The sequence below is a fragment of the Neophocaena asiaeorientalis genome, unplaced genomic scaffold (assembly GCF_003031525.2).
Source record: "Neophocaena asiaeorientalis asiaeorientalis breed wild unplaced genomic scaffold, Neophocaena_asiaeorientalis_V1.1 scaffold828, whole genome shotgun sequence".
Lineage (NCBI taxonomy): Eukaryota > Metazoa > Chordata > Mammalia > Artiodactyla > Phocoenidae > Neophocaena > Neophocaena asiaeorientalis.
The window spans coordinates 698,402-714,635 of NW_020175443.1; the positions used below are offsets into that span (position 1 = coordinate 698,402).

The window sequence follows — 16,234 nt, forward strand, 5'->3', positions numbered from 1 at the left end:
CCTTCCCACCCCACCTCTAACCAATGGACACACTACCTTTTGTACAACTTAAGCAAAGCTGAGGATTTCCATGGTGATGATTATGGACTGGTGGCCTTGAGAAGAGGAATCTTAGGGGAAAATGTGAAAAGACACAAAAGGTTGCTGTTCTTCATTCAGAGAAATTAACAACTGCTTCCAGCAAGGGGAACAGGTGTGCGGGGAAGGTGGGAAGGGTCTGGACAGGGCTGCGAGTCCTCAGAACCCCATCATCCTTCAGCTCCCCCTTCTCTGAGCTGAGCACTACTTCCAGAGTCCACAGAGTCTGAGAGAAAACCAAGACATCAGGGCTGGGATCTCCTCTGTCCATGGCTACCCTGAGGGAGAGCTGGGAGGAGGTGGAGGCAGCGGCAGCATCACTGGAGAGGTGAGATCTTCAAAGGGATCATGATCCGAGACTCCATGTGTCGAACCAGGGGGACTGCAGAGAGAGAGGCAGAGGTCACGAGGGGGCTGAGGTGAGCCAACCGCCCAAAACTAGCCCCTGAAGGAGGAGGAGGCCTGGGATGCTGAGACAGGGAAACCCCACTGCTCTCCTGGAATGGCCCATGGAGAGCGCCACATCTCCCAAACTGGGGGATATGAGGGGACTTAGGCTGTGATGAAAGGCAGATTTTAAAATTTTTCATAATTGGGACTTCCCTGGTGGTGCAGTAGTTAAGAATCCGCCTGCCAGTGCAGGGGACACGGGTTCGAGCCCTGGTCCGGGAAGATCCCACATGCCGTGGAGCAACTCAGCCTGTGCGCCACAACTACTGAGCCTGTGTGCTGCAACTACTGAAGCCCACATGCCTAGAGCCTGTCCTCCACAACAAGAGAAGCCACCGCAATAAGAAGCCCGCGCACCGCAACAAAGAGTAGCCCGCGCTCGCCGCAACTAGAGAAAGCCTGCACGCAGCAACAAAGACCCAACACAGCCATAAATAAATAAATGAATGAATAAATAAATTTATTAAAAATTTTTTTCATAATTATGTATTTACTTCCTACGTATGTGAAAAAACAACCAGCATAGCTTAAAAGTGATTTCACAGATATTATTGCTTAGGACAAAGCTAGGTGAAGAACAAAGCAGGGGGATTTAAAGGATGAGATCAAGAAAATAATTGTAGCAGAAGAAAATTGGCAGGACAAAAGCTGTGAGGGTGTCCTCAAGGGGCTAAAGTTTGAAAAACACTGATTTAGTTCAACTGACTCATTTTACAGGTGGGGACACTGCAGCTCAGAGTGGGTCACCCCAAGGTCACCAGAAGGTCAGGCTCTTTCCTCCTGCTCAGTGCAGTTAAACTTTACCATGCTTACAAATTACCTACAGTTCTCGTGCAAGTGCAGATCTTGATTCAGTGCGGGGAGGTAGGGGGTTGAGATTGGGCATTTCTAACAAACTTCCAGGGGATGCTGACACTGTCATTTGGGACCACACTTGGAAGAGCGAGGCTCCCGCTAACTCCTTCAGGAGGTGCATTCTCCCACACACCAGCTCGTAAGTGTGGAAGCTCAGCTGTAAGTTCCTTAAGGGCAGGGCATTCTCTGCCTCCCAACTCCCGCCCACCCCAGTCCCTGGTACACAGTGAGTGCTCACCCAGCACCTACTGACTCCAGGTGGTTCCCAGGGGTCCCTGCAAAGTGGCAAATGCTGTAGGCAAAAAACTTGCTCGAAAAAATTGACTGTGCGCTTCCTCTGCGCCAGAGTCTAGGCCAAGCACTTTTCATAAATTAGCTTCTCCAGCCCTCTGAGGGAGGCTTTCTCACCATTGCCACCTTACAGATTGAAAACAGCATCAGTGAGGTGAAGAACCAGGCCCAAGGTCACACTGTGTGCTCAACTACAGCACTTCTCTGAGGCAGGGACCACCTGGCTGTGTTATTGCCCCTTAGGGCACTCACCCAGGACAGCCTGCATCCCGGGGAGCATGCCACCAGGACAGGAACCTACTAACTCATTGTCCTGAAAGTGAGTTCTCCATCACGAGAGGTAATCAAACGAGGTCAGATCTACTTGCAGAGGGGATTCCATCCTCAGATAGGGCTCTTGGCAGATGACCTCAGAGGAGGTGCTCACCTGTGTAGTAGACATTTTCGTCCCAGCCCCTCTTCCTCCAGGCAGCATTTCTGGTCTCCTCCCGAGACTGCAGGTCTTTATAGGCTGTGGGGGGAAGGCATAGGCTCATTCCTGAGGCACAGAGGATCTGAGCCTGTACCCAGCACAAGGCCCTCCTTCCAGTGCCCCAAACCCTGCCCTGCTGTCTCTTCCTCCCCAGATGCCTCCAACTGTTAGCAAATACTGTCTGCTTTGACAATCTCATCCAATCAGTACATTTCTTGTGTATTTCCAGCCCAGAACTCTCCCTTGAGCTCTAGACTCGACTATCCAGTGTCCACTTGACATTTCCACTCAGATGTGTCAGTGTCTCAAAGGTAACACTTCTAAGGACCAAAAGTACACTCCTGACTCTCCAACCTGCTCCTCCAAGGGTCTCAGTAAGCAATACAGAGCTGCTCAAACAGGAGTCTTGGTGTCCTGGGGTCCTCTCTCCCTCCCCCAACCCAGACAGACAATTCATCCACCAGTCCGATTGGTTCCACCTCCAGACCAAAGAATCTGTGGACTTCTCAGCATCCTCACTGTCAGCACCTTAGGCCAGGCCACCATCCTCTCCCCCCTGAGCTACTATAACCATCTCCTGATGCCCCACATCCTCTCTTGCTCCCCTACAAAGTGCTCCCAACAAAGCACATGGCAGCCAGAGGAACCATTAGAACACAAATCAGGTCATTTCATGCTGCTTGAAACGCTGCAGCAGTCGCCCGCTGAAGTTATAAATCCCAGGAATTCCCTGATGGTCCAGTGGTTAGGACTCTACACTTCCAGTGCAGGGGGATCAGGTTCGATCTCTGGTTGGGGAACTAAGATCCCTCAAGCCTCGCGGTGCAGCCAAAAAAAAAGAGAAAAAGAAAAAAAATAAATCCCAACTCATCTCATCCCCATGGCCTGCAAGACCTAGTCTAACCTGGTCGATCCACATCTTCCCATTCTCTTCCCCACTCCCTTCACACAGGCCTCCTTTGCACTCCTCAAAACCCTGAAGGCCTTTCCCCGCCGCAGGGCCTTTGCACATGTTGTTCCCTCTACTTGGAATACCCTTCCCTGGCAATTCACTGCTGACTCCTCATCCTTTAGCTGAGCTTACATTTCACCTCCTTAGAGAGGTGTTCTAGTCTATCTAAGCCAATGAAACTTCCCATATTTTCTTCATTATTTCTCCCTCTCTCTTTATGATTTGTAATAATCTGAAATTATCTTTTTTGTTACTTTATGTCTGAGGTGGTATCTCCCTCTGCTGGAATGTAAGCTCCACAAGGGCCCTAATGTATTCGCATTGTTGACATGGACTGAGAGTGGAGAAAGGGGGCCACAGAGGGTCCTGGAGGGTCCCCAGCCTACCCCAGAGATGGTGCACAACGTATAGCTCTCCTATCTGCGAGAAGAAGCCGCCCACTGCCTCCTGGTTCTCCTGCCGGTACTTGATGGCCCGAGCCCTGGGGATGGCAGAAAAGTGTGGGGCAGAGGCCAGGGCCGGTGCAAAGGGCCCTCCGGGGTGTTCCCAGGCTGGTTTCTCAGTTACACATCAAGGGAGGAACCTGAGGTAGGGCCCTTGGCTCTCAGAAATGATCAGGGACCAGGGTGACGGAGGTGCAGCCGCTGGCTGGGTGTTCTACCACAGTGGTCTAGAGAATCCTCACCCCCCTGGTTGGATCATCACCATCTCCTGGAGATGGCATGGAGGATGATGGGTTCCCTGCTACAGGGCCCTGGGAAAGGTGGTCCACCAGGGGCCTTGATGGGGCAGGTGGGCAGGGTACCCCCAACTCCCCAGAACCACCACTCACCAGTTGTTCCCCCATTCGATCATGGTTCCTGGCTGAAAGAGAACCAGAGCAGAGGAGGAGAATGAGCCCCCTTCTGGTATTTCAAGCATCACTGTTGGGTGGGGATGGGAAACTGTCATGTCTCTGCAGCTCCTGGGGCCGCTTCACCTTATTCATGGGGCCCTGACTCACGCCTGGGTGTGCACATGTGCACACATGCACACACACCTCTGTTCTGGAGCCAGCAGCCCCAATCTAGGTGCTGGGGCACCAGGCCCACCCACCTCAGGGTACCAGGAAAGCAGCGCTGCTGCAGGAAGGGTGGGAGACAGGCGGGGAGCTGGTGGGGGAGGCACCTTGAGCTTGTACGTCCTCAGCTCGTAGATGTTGGGGCCGTCTCTAGGCTGTGGCTCGTTCCAGAAGCTGAACTCGAGGAGCAGCTGGTTCCTCCTGGACAGCAGCATCTGGCTCCGCTCCTTTCGGAACTCTAGGTACTCCTGCGGGCATGGTGGTTTGGGCACGGCAGCCAGGAAGTGCCCCGGCCCCATCGGTGTGTCTCACAGGGTGACAGAGGCAGCCCCCAGCACAGGGCTGAGCCAGAACCAGCATCTGGAGAGGTTCGCCGAGTGTATGCCAACATACCTTGTTGTTTTTGAGCTTGTTCATGCAGTCCATGAGGGCTGGGTAGCCACCTGAGAATCGCCACAGGTGCACTGTTGGGAGGCAGGGAGGACGGTACAGGTCAGGGGGCTGCGGGGACCCTGCCCTGCTTACCCCGAGGCTGGTTAGGTGTGTATGTAAAAGGGGAGGCTCCAGTCTGGTTCCCTATAGCACCAGGACTCTCTGAGTTCCCTCTGCCTTGGTGGGGGCAGCTCTAGGCATGGGGAAAAGCCAGACACAAGACCCGGAGACCTAGGTTTGAGGTGCAGCTTTGCCAGGTGGCCTTTGACCCCTCTAGGACTCAATGTCCTCATCTTGAAAATGAGAATAACGCTCCCACCCAAACTTCTTTAAGTAGCAACAAGAGGATCAGACATGAACTTGTACCCTAGGAGCTGCGAATGCATAAAGCAGACCACCAAGCCTGTGAGGGACAGGCTGGGCCAAAGGAAGGGGTAGGTCTGATGGGCAGAGATGGATGACTCCAAAACACTGAATTAAAGGAAAAAAACTAAGGAACAGAACAGCATGTGAGGTATGGTACCACGTGTGTTTAGAGGGGGAAGAACATATCCAGAGATGCTGGTCTATGTACCACCTCTTGATGGAGAGCCATCGAGATTGTGACAGGAGATGCCCTTGGGGCAAAGAACTGAGGCCTGGGGTTCACAGGCAGGAGGGAGGCTTACTTTTCATTGCAAACTCTTTGTACCATTTGCATATTTTATCACAGTCTCTGTACTGGGTTAAAGAGTGTCCTCCACCCCCACCCCCAAATTCATGCCAACCCAGAACCTCAGAATGTGACCTTATTTGAAATAGGGTCTTTCTAGTGGTAGTCAAGCTAAGGTGAGGTCATATTGGGTTGGCCCTAACTTCAATGACTGATGTCCTTATAAGAAGAGGGAGACTTGGACACAGAGGGCAACGCCACGTGAAGACAGACACCCAGGGAGAACACCATGTGACTAAGGAGGCAGAGATTGGAGCAATGCATCTGTGAGCCAAGGAGTGCCAGGGATTTCCGGCCACCACTAGAAGCTGGAAAAGGCAAGAAAAGATTCTCCCCTAGAGCCTTTGGAGGGAGCATGCCCCTACCGACACCTTGATTTCAGACTTCTGGGCTCCAGAACTTGAGAGAATAGATTTCTGTTGTTTTAAGCCTACCAGTAGTTGGTACTTTTTACAGCAGCCCCAGGAAAACCCTGATACACCTTCCAGTAATAAAGAAACCTAGCCTGTGTGCAAGAGAAGGAACAGTCTTGTCATGCTTGGGAGCATGGCTGGGGCCAAGGGAGCAAGGTCCCTAAAAGGTCAATCGGGCAGGCTAAGGCTGAGAGCATTTGGCTGGCCAGTGGCTTGGCATTTCAGACTCTTGTTACTTATCCCCAGCTGGTCGCTCACCTGCCTTTCGACTCCATCTCTGCCTTGATTTTCCCACTTGCAAAATGGTCTGACCCTATGGTTTAAAGGCCTCTTTCCCAAGGGAAACAGCAAAAGTACTGTATGGATGGCAGTCGATTAAGACCAGGAATGCTGACCTGTGGAAGAGGCATTAGCCTAATTCTAGGGGCCAAGAGGTAAAAGTTACAAGGAGGGCATCCAAGGCCCATGAGAAGAAAGAATTTTCTAACAATGATAGTGGTCCATCTAGATGATGGATTGGAGGTTTTTTACAAAAACCCCGAATCTACAAATTCATTAAAATGTAGATTCCTGAGCCCTACTCCCAGGGGGTGGCTCAGTGGATCTGCTCCCCAGATGATTCTACAAAGGGGACAACCCCTCGAGATACACAAAATATAGGACATGCTTTAAAATTCACGCTCTCATTCCTCAAAGTTCATTTCTCAATTAGCAGATACTTAGAAGAATCCAAGAAGTACTGCTGCAACTGATTAGGTTGTACCTAAAATGGGGAAACTGTAGGGGCTGGAACGGAAGACAGCTTTTCTCCTACCCCACTATTAATGTGTCAGTGATTGTTACTGAAACAGAATAAATGATTATGAGAATCTACCTAACTGCAGATCACAGATTTAAAAAACAAACAAACAAAAAGAACACATACAATTATCAGGGTAGTTGAAGGATGAGATAAGTTGGCTTGTGTGGTAGTGAGCTCCCCATAGCTGTGAGTGTTCAAGGGAAGCATAGAGGACCCTCTATCAAGGCTGCACCAGAGGAGCTCCCTGTGCTGTATGCAGTCTAATCAGCACTGTCCAAAAGGACTTCCTACTATGATGGAAAAGTTCTACAACTGTGCCATCCAAGACAGTAGCCATGAGCCACATATTTCTATCAATGGGCACTTGAAATGTGGCTAGTGTGACTGAGGAACTGAATTTTTCATTTTAACTTTACCCAATTTAAATTTAAGTAGCTACATGTGGTTAGTGGTTACTTTCCTGGACAGTGCAGATCTAAATGCCAAGGCCCCTGTAAGTGGCTGTGATGCTGTGAGTGAACCAAATTCATGTGTGGGTCCTCAAAGCTGGTGCCAACTGAGGTGGGCATGTTGGGGTGGGATGGGGCATGCTTGGGGTACCGCTGGGAAGCTGTAAGGAACCAGCTCAGACAAGAGTCCCTTTTATTCCACAAATATGTACGGCATACCGGGGGTTCAGTGGTGAAGAAAGGCAGGGCCCTCGCCCTCCCGGAACTCACCACCTCCACGGGGAGACAGACAGAACAAGGCACATGATCAGGGCTGTGAAGAGGCAAGTCCTGGGGGCTGGGGAGCCAGGAGAGGTGCCTCACCCAGCTGGGGTGGAGGGAATCAGGGGAGGCTTCCAGGAGGAGGTGATGTCTCCTCCTGTCTCCAGGAGGAGGCAAAGGAGAAAGAATGCTTCAGGCTGACGAAACAGCATGAACAAGAGCATGGAACTAGAGGGAGAAACTATCCATCTGAAGAACAGAAAGGAGTCCTGGGTGGGATGGTGCAGCGAGCAGGAGGACGTGGCGAGACAAGGCTTGACGCTGGGCAGGGAAGGGCTCAAGAGCCTCGTGGGGCACCCCAAGGGCAGAGGGAGCTGCCACAGATGTTTGGGCAGGAGAGTGAGCTGACGAGGGCTACACTTAGAAAGACCCCTCTGGGTGCCGCTGCAGAGGGAGTGGAGGGCAGCCACCTGGGCTGGGCAGCAGTGGCGCTGCGGGGTGGACAGCTCACCTGCCTGGTCCTGCTCCCCGTACCATGTGTTCCAGTTGCCCACGAGTGAGCAGGGGTAATCCTCATCCAGGTGCAGCTTGGGCAGCACAGCCTCCCTGTGGGAGGGGCACAGAGAAGGGGGAGGGCTCACACCAGCCACCAGAGCCCCTGAGATGAGGCTTCCAACTCAGGCCCGCAGAGTTGGGCCTCAGTCTCCCCATCTCTAAGATGCAGAGGCTGCACGAGAGGACGTGTGGCTCTGAAATCTACACCCCCCTGGATTTCTGCACGGAGAACAGGGCTTGGATAGAGGTCCCCACCCAAGCAGGGACTGGGACATGAGGGTTAGGGGTTAGGGTCAGCTCACGTCAGGCTGTTGTAGGCATCCAGATACTCAGGCTTCACATTGTGAACTGCAACAGAGGATAGAGAGCAGGAGGTGAAGCGAGGGGGAGCGAGGTGTCTGTGGGGAGCTGTGCTGGGGGTAGCCCCACAGGGTATGGGCTTCCAGGACAGCTCGGGATGTCCCAGACCCTCTCAAGTCCCAGCCAGAGCCTTGCAGGCCCCCAGAGGCCCTGGGAGGGCGGGCTGGCCAACTCAGCAGCCACTCACACTGGATCTTGTAGAGGTTGCTGGTCTCCTTCTTGGACAGCAGGGTGGAGTGGGCGTCCTTCCGGGGATCCACCTTGTGTACGAACAGAGAACGGAACCAGCTGCCTTCATTGTCCTTGGAATAGAAGCTGCGGGACAGAGTTCAGGGGGGACCTGCTTACATCTGCTCAGATGCCTTGCTCCCCAATGCTAGTGACACACATTTCTGGGAATGAAGCCATGGAATCCCATGGCAGCTCCAGAAGATGTCATATCATTGGAGCCGGCTGAGCACAGGTGGTCCTTTCTACAGAGATCCTGGCTCCCCAGTTCACTTCTTGAAGCTCTGCAGAGACTCAGGAGGCCAGGAGAGGCAGCCCCACCTCCCGCCTCTCTCTCCAGCCCCCCTGCCTCCAATTCACCCCTTTCCAAGAGGTCCTCCACTTGGACCACACAACTGCATCCCTTGCCAAGAGGATCAACCCCGCACCCATCTTGCCTGATGTCCAAAGCCCATGACAGCCCAACCTACCTTGGCAGCCTCCCATCCTGTCCATTCCCAACCTGTGTATCCCACTCTCCAGCTATGCTTCTCCCTGAACCCACCAGGCTCTTTCACTCTGTGCTTTCTTTGCAATTTCTGTCCCCTCTGACGAGAGGGCTGCACTCACCGTCCTCCCTGGTGCTCACACTACACCTGGCCTGTGCCCAATCCCAGCCCCACAAATGGAGAGCCCAAGACAAGCACATTTTGTCCTTGAGGAGGTCACAGTCTGCTGGGAGAAGTGGACCTTGGAACACAGTTACAGCCAGAGGTCTCTGGGAGAGCCCAGATGTGTGAGCCTGAACTTGGCCTCTGGAAGTCTGGGTTGGCCCTCCAGAGGAGGTGATCTGGCCAGTCTCCAAATCTCCAGGGCTGATTTGGCAGATAAAGGCAGGTAGAGGGGGTCAAAGGCATCACAAGGCAAGATTCATTCACTCATCCAGCCAACACTTAACTGACAAATATCTGCCCTGTGCACATTGCTATGTTGCTGTGAGAATGAATGAATGAATGAGGTGCCTTGTTCAGAGCAGGGGGACCAACCACCAGGTCCTGCCAGATCATAACTGCACTCCCCACACAAGGTCCCAGCAGGGGTGGGGATTACTTTTAGGCTGCCAAATGTGGTAAATCATCTTACTTAACAGCAGTGGTGCAGTTTGTAGCCAGGCCTGAAACACTAGCCTCCCGCTGGATGATTTCTAGCCAAGGAGCCTGGCAGTGGGGGCCCCATCAGCAAGTCCTCTCCTTTTGCAAGCCTTTTCTGTGGCTAGGATAAACGTTTTGTAAATCAAAGTATTGCTTTTTTCCAAAATATGGAGCAAGTACTGGGACTGATAAAATTTAAAAAGCATCTTAAAGTGGTGAAATATTTGTATAAGCATAGAGAAAGATAAGTTACAATCTGTCCCAGACTGCTTTTCGTTGGTTGGTTGGTTGGTTGGTTTTTGGCCACGCCAAGCAGCCTGCGAGATCCTAGTTCCCTGACCAGGGACTGAAACCTGGCCACAGCGGTGAAAGTGCCAAGTCCCAACCACTGAACTGCCCAGGAACTCCCAGTCCCAAACTGTTAACACTGCTTACCTGGGAGAGGGAAGAGGAAGATGGTTAAACTTTTCGTTATTCATTATAATGTTTTGTAAAGGTAAGAAAAACTGTTTAAAGTATTTCCAAATTCATAGGCTTTCTATCATTTTGTGTGTTTTTGCTTCATTAACAAAAAACAGACAGTTATCATCAGATGGTTGATGTAGTCTGTGAAAAATCTGGGACCAGAATAAGGGAGCCTCACTATGGCTAACGCTGGCTGAGGATATCCTCTGTGCCAGGGACCTGTGATCAGCTTAACATGATCCCGCTGAATCTATGTAAGGATATCATAATGTTGATATTATTAATGCCCCCATTTTCAAGATGAGAAAATAGAAGGTCGGAGGTGGGAGGGTTAAGAAACTTGTCCCCAGGTCACATAGCAAATCAGGGACAGAGAGCTCAGGAAAGAACCCAGATCTCTTTCCTCTATAGTCAGCCCCACCTCAGATCTGGCACCAACCTGGGGAACTAGCATCAGGTAGATACTGTGAAGAACCAGGTGTTTTTAACAAAGCCACGGCAGAGGGACCTGACCTTTGGTCTGAATGTAGAGAGGCTGCTTCCGCTGGAAGGGGTGGTGACAGGGAGGGCAGCCACTCCTACTATTTGTCAACCAAGACCTTTGCTCCAAGGACTGGGCTTTGAGTAATTTATTAACATCAGCACTGACCAAGATAAACAGCCAAGTGGCGAGCCCTGAAGAGAGAGCCTGGGACCCCGGGGGCTAGGGAGTGAGGGGGTCCAGGAGCTCTGATGGGCTCCCATCTCCTCCCACCACTGTCTAATCTTTCCTGCCTCTGGGTCTCCGTTTCCCCATGTGCAAAAAGAGCAGGGTAGAGCAGCCTATCTCTAAAGATCTTTTCTACAAGTCCCAAGAATATCCCAGGGCAGGGTCTGAACTTGAAGCTAGCATCCGAGGGTTCACATTTTCAAGAGTTCAAATTTCACTCTCTCAATGAAATCACAACATTCTCCTGTCCCTGAACTCCCCAACTCTTCTCACCCTGCTCTCTATTTTTCTGTAGCTCCTTCTAACACGTTATAGAATTTTTTGTTTATTATGTGCCTTGTTTATTGTCTCCCACTAGAAGCAGAGCCCCAGGAGGATAGGGATCTTGTCTGTCTCGTGTATCCCTGCTGTATCCCCAGTGCCCGGAAAAGTGTTGGGGACGCGGCACGTGCTCAGACCACGTTTGAGGAATGAGTGCAGGCGTGTGGGGGGACACGGGTGCATGAAAATGATGAAATCTGAGAGGTAAGAAAGGAGAGAAAGTGTGGACCTTGGCTCAGAGTGTGGACTCAGGACTCAGGGGCCCTTTCCATCCCCACCACCACCAGCAGAATTAGTGCTTAAGAACACAGGTTCTGGACAAATCCAGGACTAATCCCAGCCCAGCGTCATCTCTCTGAGCCTCATTTACCTCATCCATAAAATAAGAGCAATAGGATTGCCTTGTAGAGACATGGGGCAGACACGGCAGTGCAGCTAATATCACTCTTCCTACCTAACTTCCTAACTGAGCTCCTGCCTCCCATTCTTTCCCTTTTTTCCTAACCTGCCCATCAATTTTGTAATGCACCATGGTTGTGATGCTATTCGTCCACTTGAAAATCTTCTATGGATCCCTACTGCCCATAAAACAAGGCTGGATGTCTCCACTTGGGATTCTAGCTCTAATCTATTTTGCCAAGCTTTCCAGAGTCAGTTCCCCATTTTTTTTTTATTTTTAATTTTTATTTATTTATTTTTTTGGCCGCCCCATGCAGCATGTGGGATCTTAGCTCCCTGACTGACCGGGGACTGAACCCATGCCCCCAGCAGTGGAAGTGCAGAGTCTTAACCACTGGACTGCCGGGGAAGTCCCCAATTCCCTCTTAAATTTGGTGACCACAGAGCCAAGATTCCCTATTGTTAGCAACACCTGAGAACGTGTTAGAAGTTTTCAGGCCCCATCCCAGACCTACTGCGACAGAAACTCTGGGGGTGGGCCTAGCAATCTGGGTTTTAACAAGCCTGCCAAGGGATTCTGATGCACAATCGGGCCCGCAAATCACTGCTCTAAGGCAGTCCCAACTTTCTTTCTTTCCTTCTTTTCTTCATGTAATCTCAGTAAATCATCCCAGAAACACCGAAGAGTCTGGTATCTAAACTATATTAAGAATATATTAAGCCCCAAGGGTGGGGCTTCCCTGGTGGTGCAGTATTAAGAACCCGCCTGCCAATGCAGAGGACACGGGTCCGAGCCCTGGTCCAGGAAGATTCCACATGCTGCAGAGCAACTAAGCCCGTGCGCCACAACTACTGAGCCTGTGCTCTAGAGCCCGCAAGCCACAACTACTGAGCCCTCATGCCACAACTACTGAAGTCTGCGCGTCTAGAGCCCAAGCTCTGCAACAAAGAGACGCCACTGCAATAAGCCCGCGCACCGCAATGAAGAGCAGCCCCCGCTCGCCGCGACTAGAGAAAGCCGGCGCGCAGCAATGAAGACCCAATGCAGCCAAAAAATAAAATAAATTAAATAAATTTAAAAAAGAAAAAGAAGAATGCCCCTTAGGACTAGAAAAACCAGTTCAACCCTTTCCATAAACACATCTCTCCTGGGACTTCCCTGGAGGTCCAGTGGTTAAGACTCTGACTCCAATTAAAAAAAAAAAAAAGACTCTGTGCTTCCACTGCAGGGGGCACAGGTTAGATCCCTGGTCAGGGGAACTAAAATCCCACATGTGGGGCTCGGCCAAAAAAAAACCAAAAAAAAACCTCTCCTATTTCGCCCTCAGCCCCTCCATCATTTTCATGTGAATATGTCTCGTCTCCCCAGCCACACCGGAAGCCCAGAGCTGACGTTCTCCACCCCTCAAGGTAGCAGCACAATGCTTTTAGCATGGGAGTTGCTCAGTAAATATCTGTCCCAGATGAGAACTTTTGAGACACATTTGCACTCTCAATAGGGATCAACGATCTGGTGCCTCACCACATGAAAATGCTCTGGAATGTTCTAGATTGATATGCTAGGAAGTTTGGCTCTGTGCACATTCCTGAAACACTCTTCTGTTTTGAGTTGGCTAAAAGGGGCCACAGGACTTTCCTGGTGGCGAACTGGTTAAGAATCTGCCTACCAATGCAGGGGACACTGGTTTGATCCCTGGTCTAGGAAGGTCCCACATGCTGCAGAGCAATTAAGCCTGTGCGCCACAACTACTAAGCCTGCGAGCCACAACTACTGAGCTCACGTGCCACAACTACTGAGGTCCACGTGCCTAGAGCTCGTGCTCCACAACAAGAGAAGTCACGGCAATAAGAAGCCCATGCACCACAATGAAGAGTAGCCCCTGCTTGCCGCAACTAGAGAGGGCCCACACGCAGCAACGAAGACCCAACACAGCCAAAAATAAATAAATAAATAAATAAATTAAAAAAAAAAAAACGAATCCGCCTTCCAGTGCAGGGGACACGGGTTTGAGCCCTGGTCTGGGAAGATTCCACATGCGGAGCAACTAAGTCTGTGTACCACAACTACTGAGCCCGCGTGCCACAACTACTGAAGCCCATGTGCCCTAGAGCCTGTGCGCCGCAACTACTGAGCCCACATGCTGCAACTACCGAAGCCCGCGCGCCTAGAGCCTTCGCTCCACAACAAGAGAAGCCATGGCAATGAGAAGTCCGCGCACTGCAACGAAGAGCAGCCCCCGCTCGCCACAACTAGAGAAAGCCCATGCGTAGCAACAAAGACCCAATGCAGCCAAAAATAATAAATTTTTTTAAAAAAGGGGCCACATTTCTGCTTATCGTTCCTGAAGTGTGTCTTTAGAAGACAAACCGGAAGAACTAAAGTTCTGTTAACGAGAGCATTACTGATGCAGCGGTAGCAACTGCTGTGTACTGAGCACTTTCTATGTGCTGAGAACTGATCCTCACAATATGTTCTTGAGAAAAATGAGGCTCAAAAACAAAATAGAGAAAAATGAGGCTCAGAGATGTACCAGGCCTTATTCGAGAACAATTAATCAATGGCCAAGAGGATTCCAATCCAGGTCTATACGATTTCAAAGCCCACACTGTGTCTATACCCCAGTGGCCCCCAAAGCTCAGAGGCCAGAGGGCCCCTCTAGTGACTCCAGAGAGATACGGGGCAGATGGAGGGTCGGCAGGATTCCCAGGTATCCAAGGTGGGACCAGGGAGTAAGTAAGTTTGAAGCAGTCCTTTAGGGACTTGATAAGTATTAATCCAAGTACCTGCACAGCAATCCTACGAAAAACACCAGGCAGGGATCTCCATCCCCACTTTACAGAGAAGGAAACCAAGGAACCCAGAGGTTCAGTGCCCCATCCAAGGTTAAGGAGTGGATTAAGTGAGGAGCAGCAGGCTGCCTTAATGTACCATGCTCCTTTTGTGGCCTCTGGCTATTTGCCACACAAATGGCTTTACCACCAACCAAATTTGTAGCCCTGGGGCAGTGTGGTCCTGCCCCCAGCTTCCATTTCCTTATCTGGAAAACAAGGGGCTCACAGGAGGTGATCTCCCCAAAGCCCCTTCAGCCCTGACATCTTCGGGGCTCATGAAGAAATTGCTTGAGACACAGGTTTGGGCGAGGGGCAACATTTGCAGCAAATTCGTCAGGGGCTGGGTACGTCGCACACATGGCCTTGTTAATCCTCAACAACTCTATGAAATACATCCTACTTTATCACCCCCATTTTACAGATTAGGAATCTGAGACTTCAAGAGGCCAGATGACTCATGCAAGGTCACCCCACTGAAAAAGGCTGAGTTAGATGTGCTGGTGCCGGGCAAACTCTAGGCTCTCTCCATGTTATCAGCTTTCTCCCCAATTACTGGGCAGTCAGGTTGGGGGCACATGCCTGGCTCCTCTTTCCCAGCCTCCCCTGACCCCCACTGCACAGCACTCTAGATCATCTCACAGCAAAGCCTAACAGTACTCTGCAGCTTCATGCCTGCGTGGCTGGGCAACACAGACCCCTCCTTTCCACAGGTGGGGGGACAGGTGTCCTCACTTCTTTGGCCAATGTTCTTGAGCATACACTGTTGTGAGCCCTGTGCCAGGGGCTGGGGAAACAGAAATATGAGGTGATGCTCTAGTGGCAGGGACAGGCAAGTGTGTACAGGGTAGTAAAAGCAGAGATGGGGGAAGTACAGGGTACTAGAGACGGAGTCAGGGAGGCCCAGCCCTGCCTCAGCCCAGAGCAGGGACCAAACAAAAGCCCAGGCCCAGCCCATGGCCCAGCCAGCCTCCCTCTCCCAGGAGGCCACCAGTTGTGGTGCAAAGAGCACAGGGGTGTCAGGAGGCCTGGGTCCAGACCCAGTGTCGCCACAGGATGGCAGGGGGAGTGACCTTGGGCAACTCCCATCCTTTCTTAGGCCTCCTTTGCCCCATTTCTACTGTTCAGGGTTGGAGAGCAAAGGATCTGTGCAGCCACGGCCTTTAGGGATCTCCCATTGCTCCCCATATCTCTTACCCCCAGAACTTCCGGAAGGAGGTGCTGCCTCTCCTAGAAGCCCCCAGGGGGACTATCTCACAATCACCACAAAGGCCTGGGAAGGGGCCGCTCCTCCTGCCCTCTGACAGCTCCCACTCCCCAGGGCCCAGGACCCGCCCCTCTCATTCACCCTACCCTTCATTCTTAGCCCAGAGCCAGGCACCCAATAGGACAAAGACCCTGCGCATACCTTTCCCACCTCCCCCGTTCTTTGACCAGACCTCCTCCCCATGGCTCGGCTTCTAACCACTAGATTACAAGCCCGAGTCTCTGCCCATCCCCCAAGCCCAGACCCTGGCCCCCACGCGTGCACCCCCCACGCGCGCCGCCCCCGCCTGGCCCGGCCCGGCTCATACCGCGCTGCAGCCACAGCCGCAACGTCCCGGCCCCCGGGCCCCGGGCGCCCCAGCAGCCACCGAGCCGCCGCAGAGATGCTGCACAGACGCGGAGCCATGTTGGAGCGCTGCTGATTGGAGGAAGGCCCCGCCCCCGAACCAGGCGGCGGAGGCGGAACGTGAGTAAGCCCCGCCCCACCTGGTAGCCCGCCCCCTCTCCACCCAGACAGGTGGGTGTAGTCCCTGTGCATTCAGCAACTTAGATGCTGGGCAGAAGTCCGGATTCTTGTCCTCTGAGCCTCTGCAACCCTGCTACAGACTTGCTCTGTGACCTGGAGCAAACCCTTTGCCCACTCTGGGCCTCGGTGTCCACCCCGGTAAAATGGGAGCATTGAACAATAATACGAGGGGTTCTTAACGGGGCACTCAAGGATGAGCGGCAGAGGGCGAGTAAGCCC

General features: G+C 52.0%; 1 protein-coding gene across 1 annotated transcript; it reads right to left on the reverse strand.

Annotated features, from left to right (window-relative positions):
• Positions 1 to 124: 124 nt before the first annotated feature.
• Positions 125 to 15,923, reverse strand: NIPSNAP1 (nipsnap homolog 1). The gene is made up of 10 exons (XM_024767959.1): positions 15,798 to 15,923; positions 8,330 to 8,457; positions 8,085 to 8,130; positions 7,739 to 7,833; positions 4,552 to 4,622; positions 4,266 to 4,406; positions 3,931 to 3,962; positions 3,485 to 3,579; positions 2,102 to 2,185; positions 125 to 460 (listed from the first exon to the last, which is right to left on the reverse strand). The coding sequence occupies exons 1-10, from the start codon at positions 15,893 to 15,895 to the stop codon at positions 396 to 398; spliced, it is 855 nt and encodes a 284-aa protein (XP_024623727.1). The 5' UTR covers positions 15,896 to 15,923; the 3' UTR covers positions 125 to 395.
• Positions 15,924 to 16,234: the final 311 nt, after the last annotated feature.

Excerpts from the sequence above, each read along its gene's own strand:
- NIPSNAP1 (XM_024767959.1), bottom strand. The coding sequence starts at position 15,895 with ATGGCTCCGCGTCTGTGCAGCATCTCTGCGGCGGCTCGGTGGCTGCTG. Across the intron at positions 8,131-8,329 it reads CAACCTCTACAAGATCCAGT|TTCACAATGTGAAGCCTGAG; the intron begins GTGAGTGGCTGC and ends CCTCTGTTGCAG. Across the intron at positions 7,834-8,084 it reads GATGCCTACAACAGCCTGAC|GGAGGCTGTGCTGCCCAAGC; the intron begins GTGAGCTGACCC and ends CCCCTCCCACAG.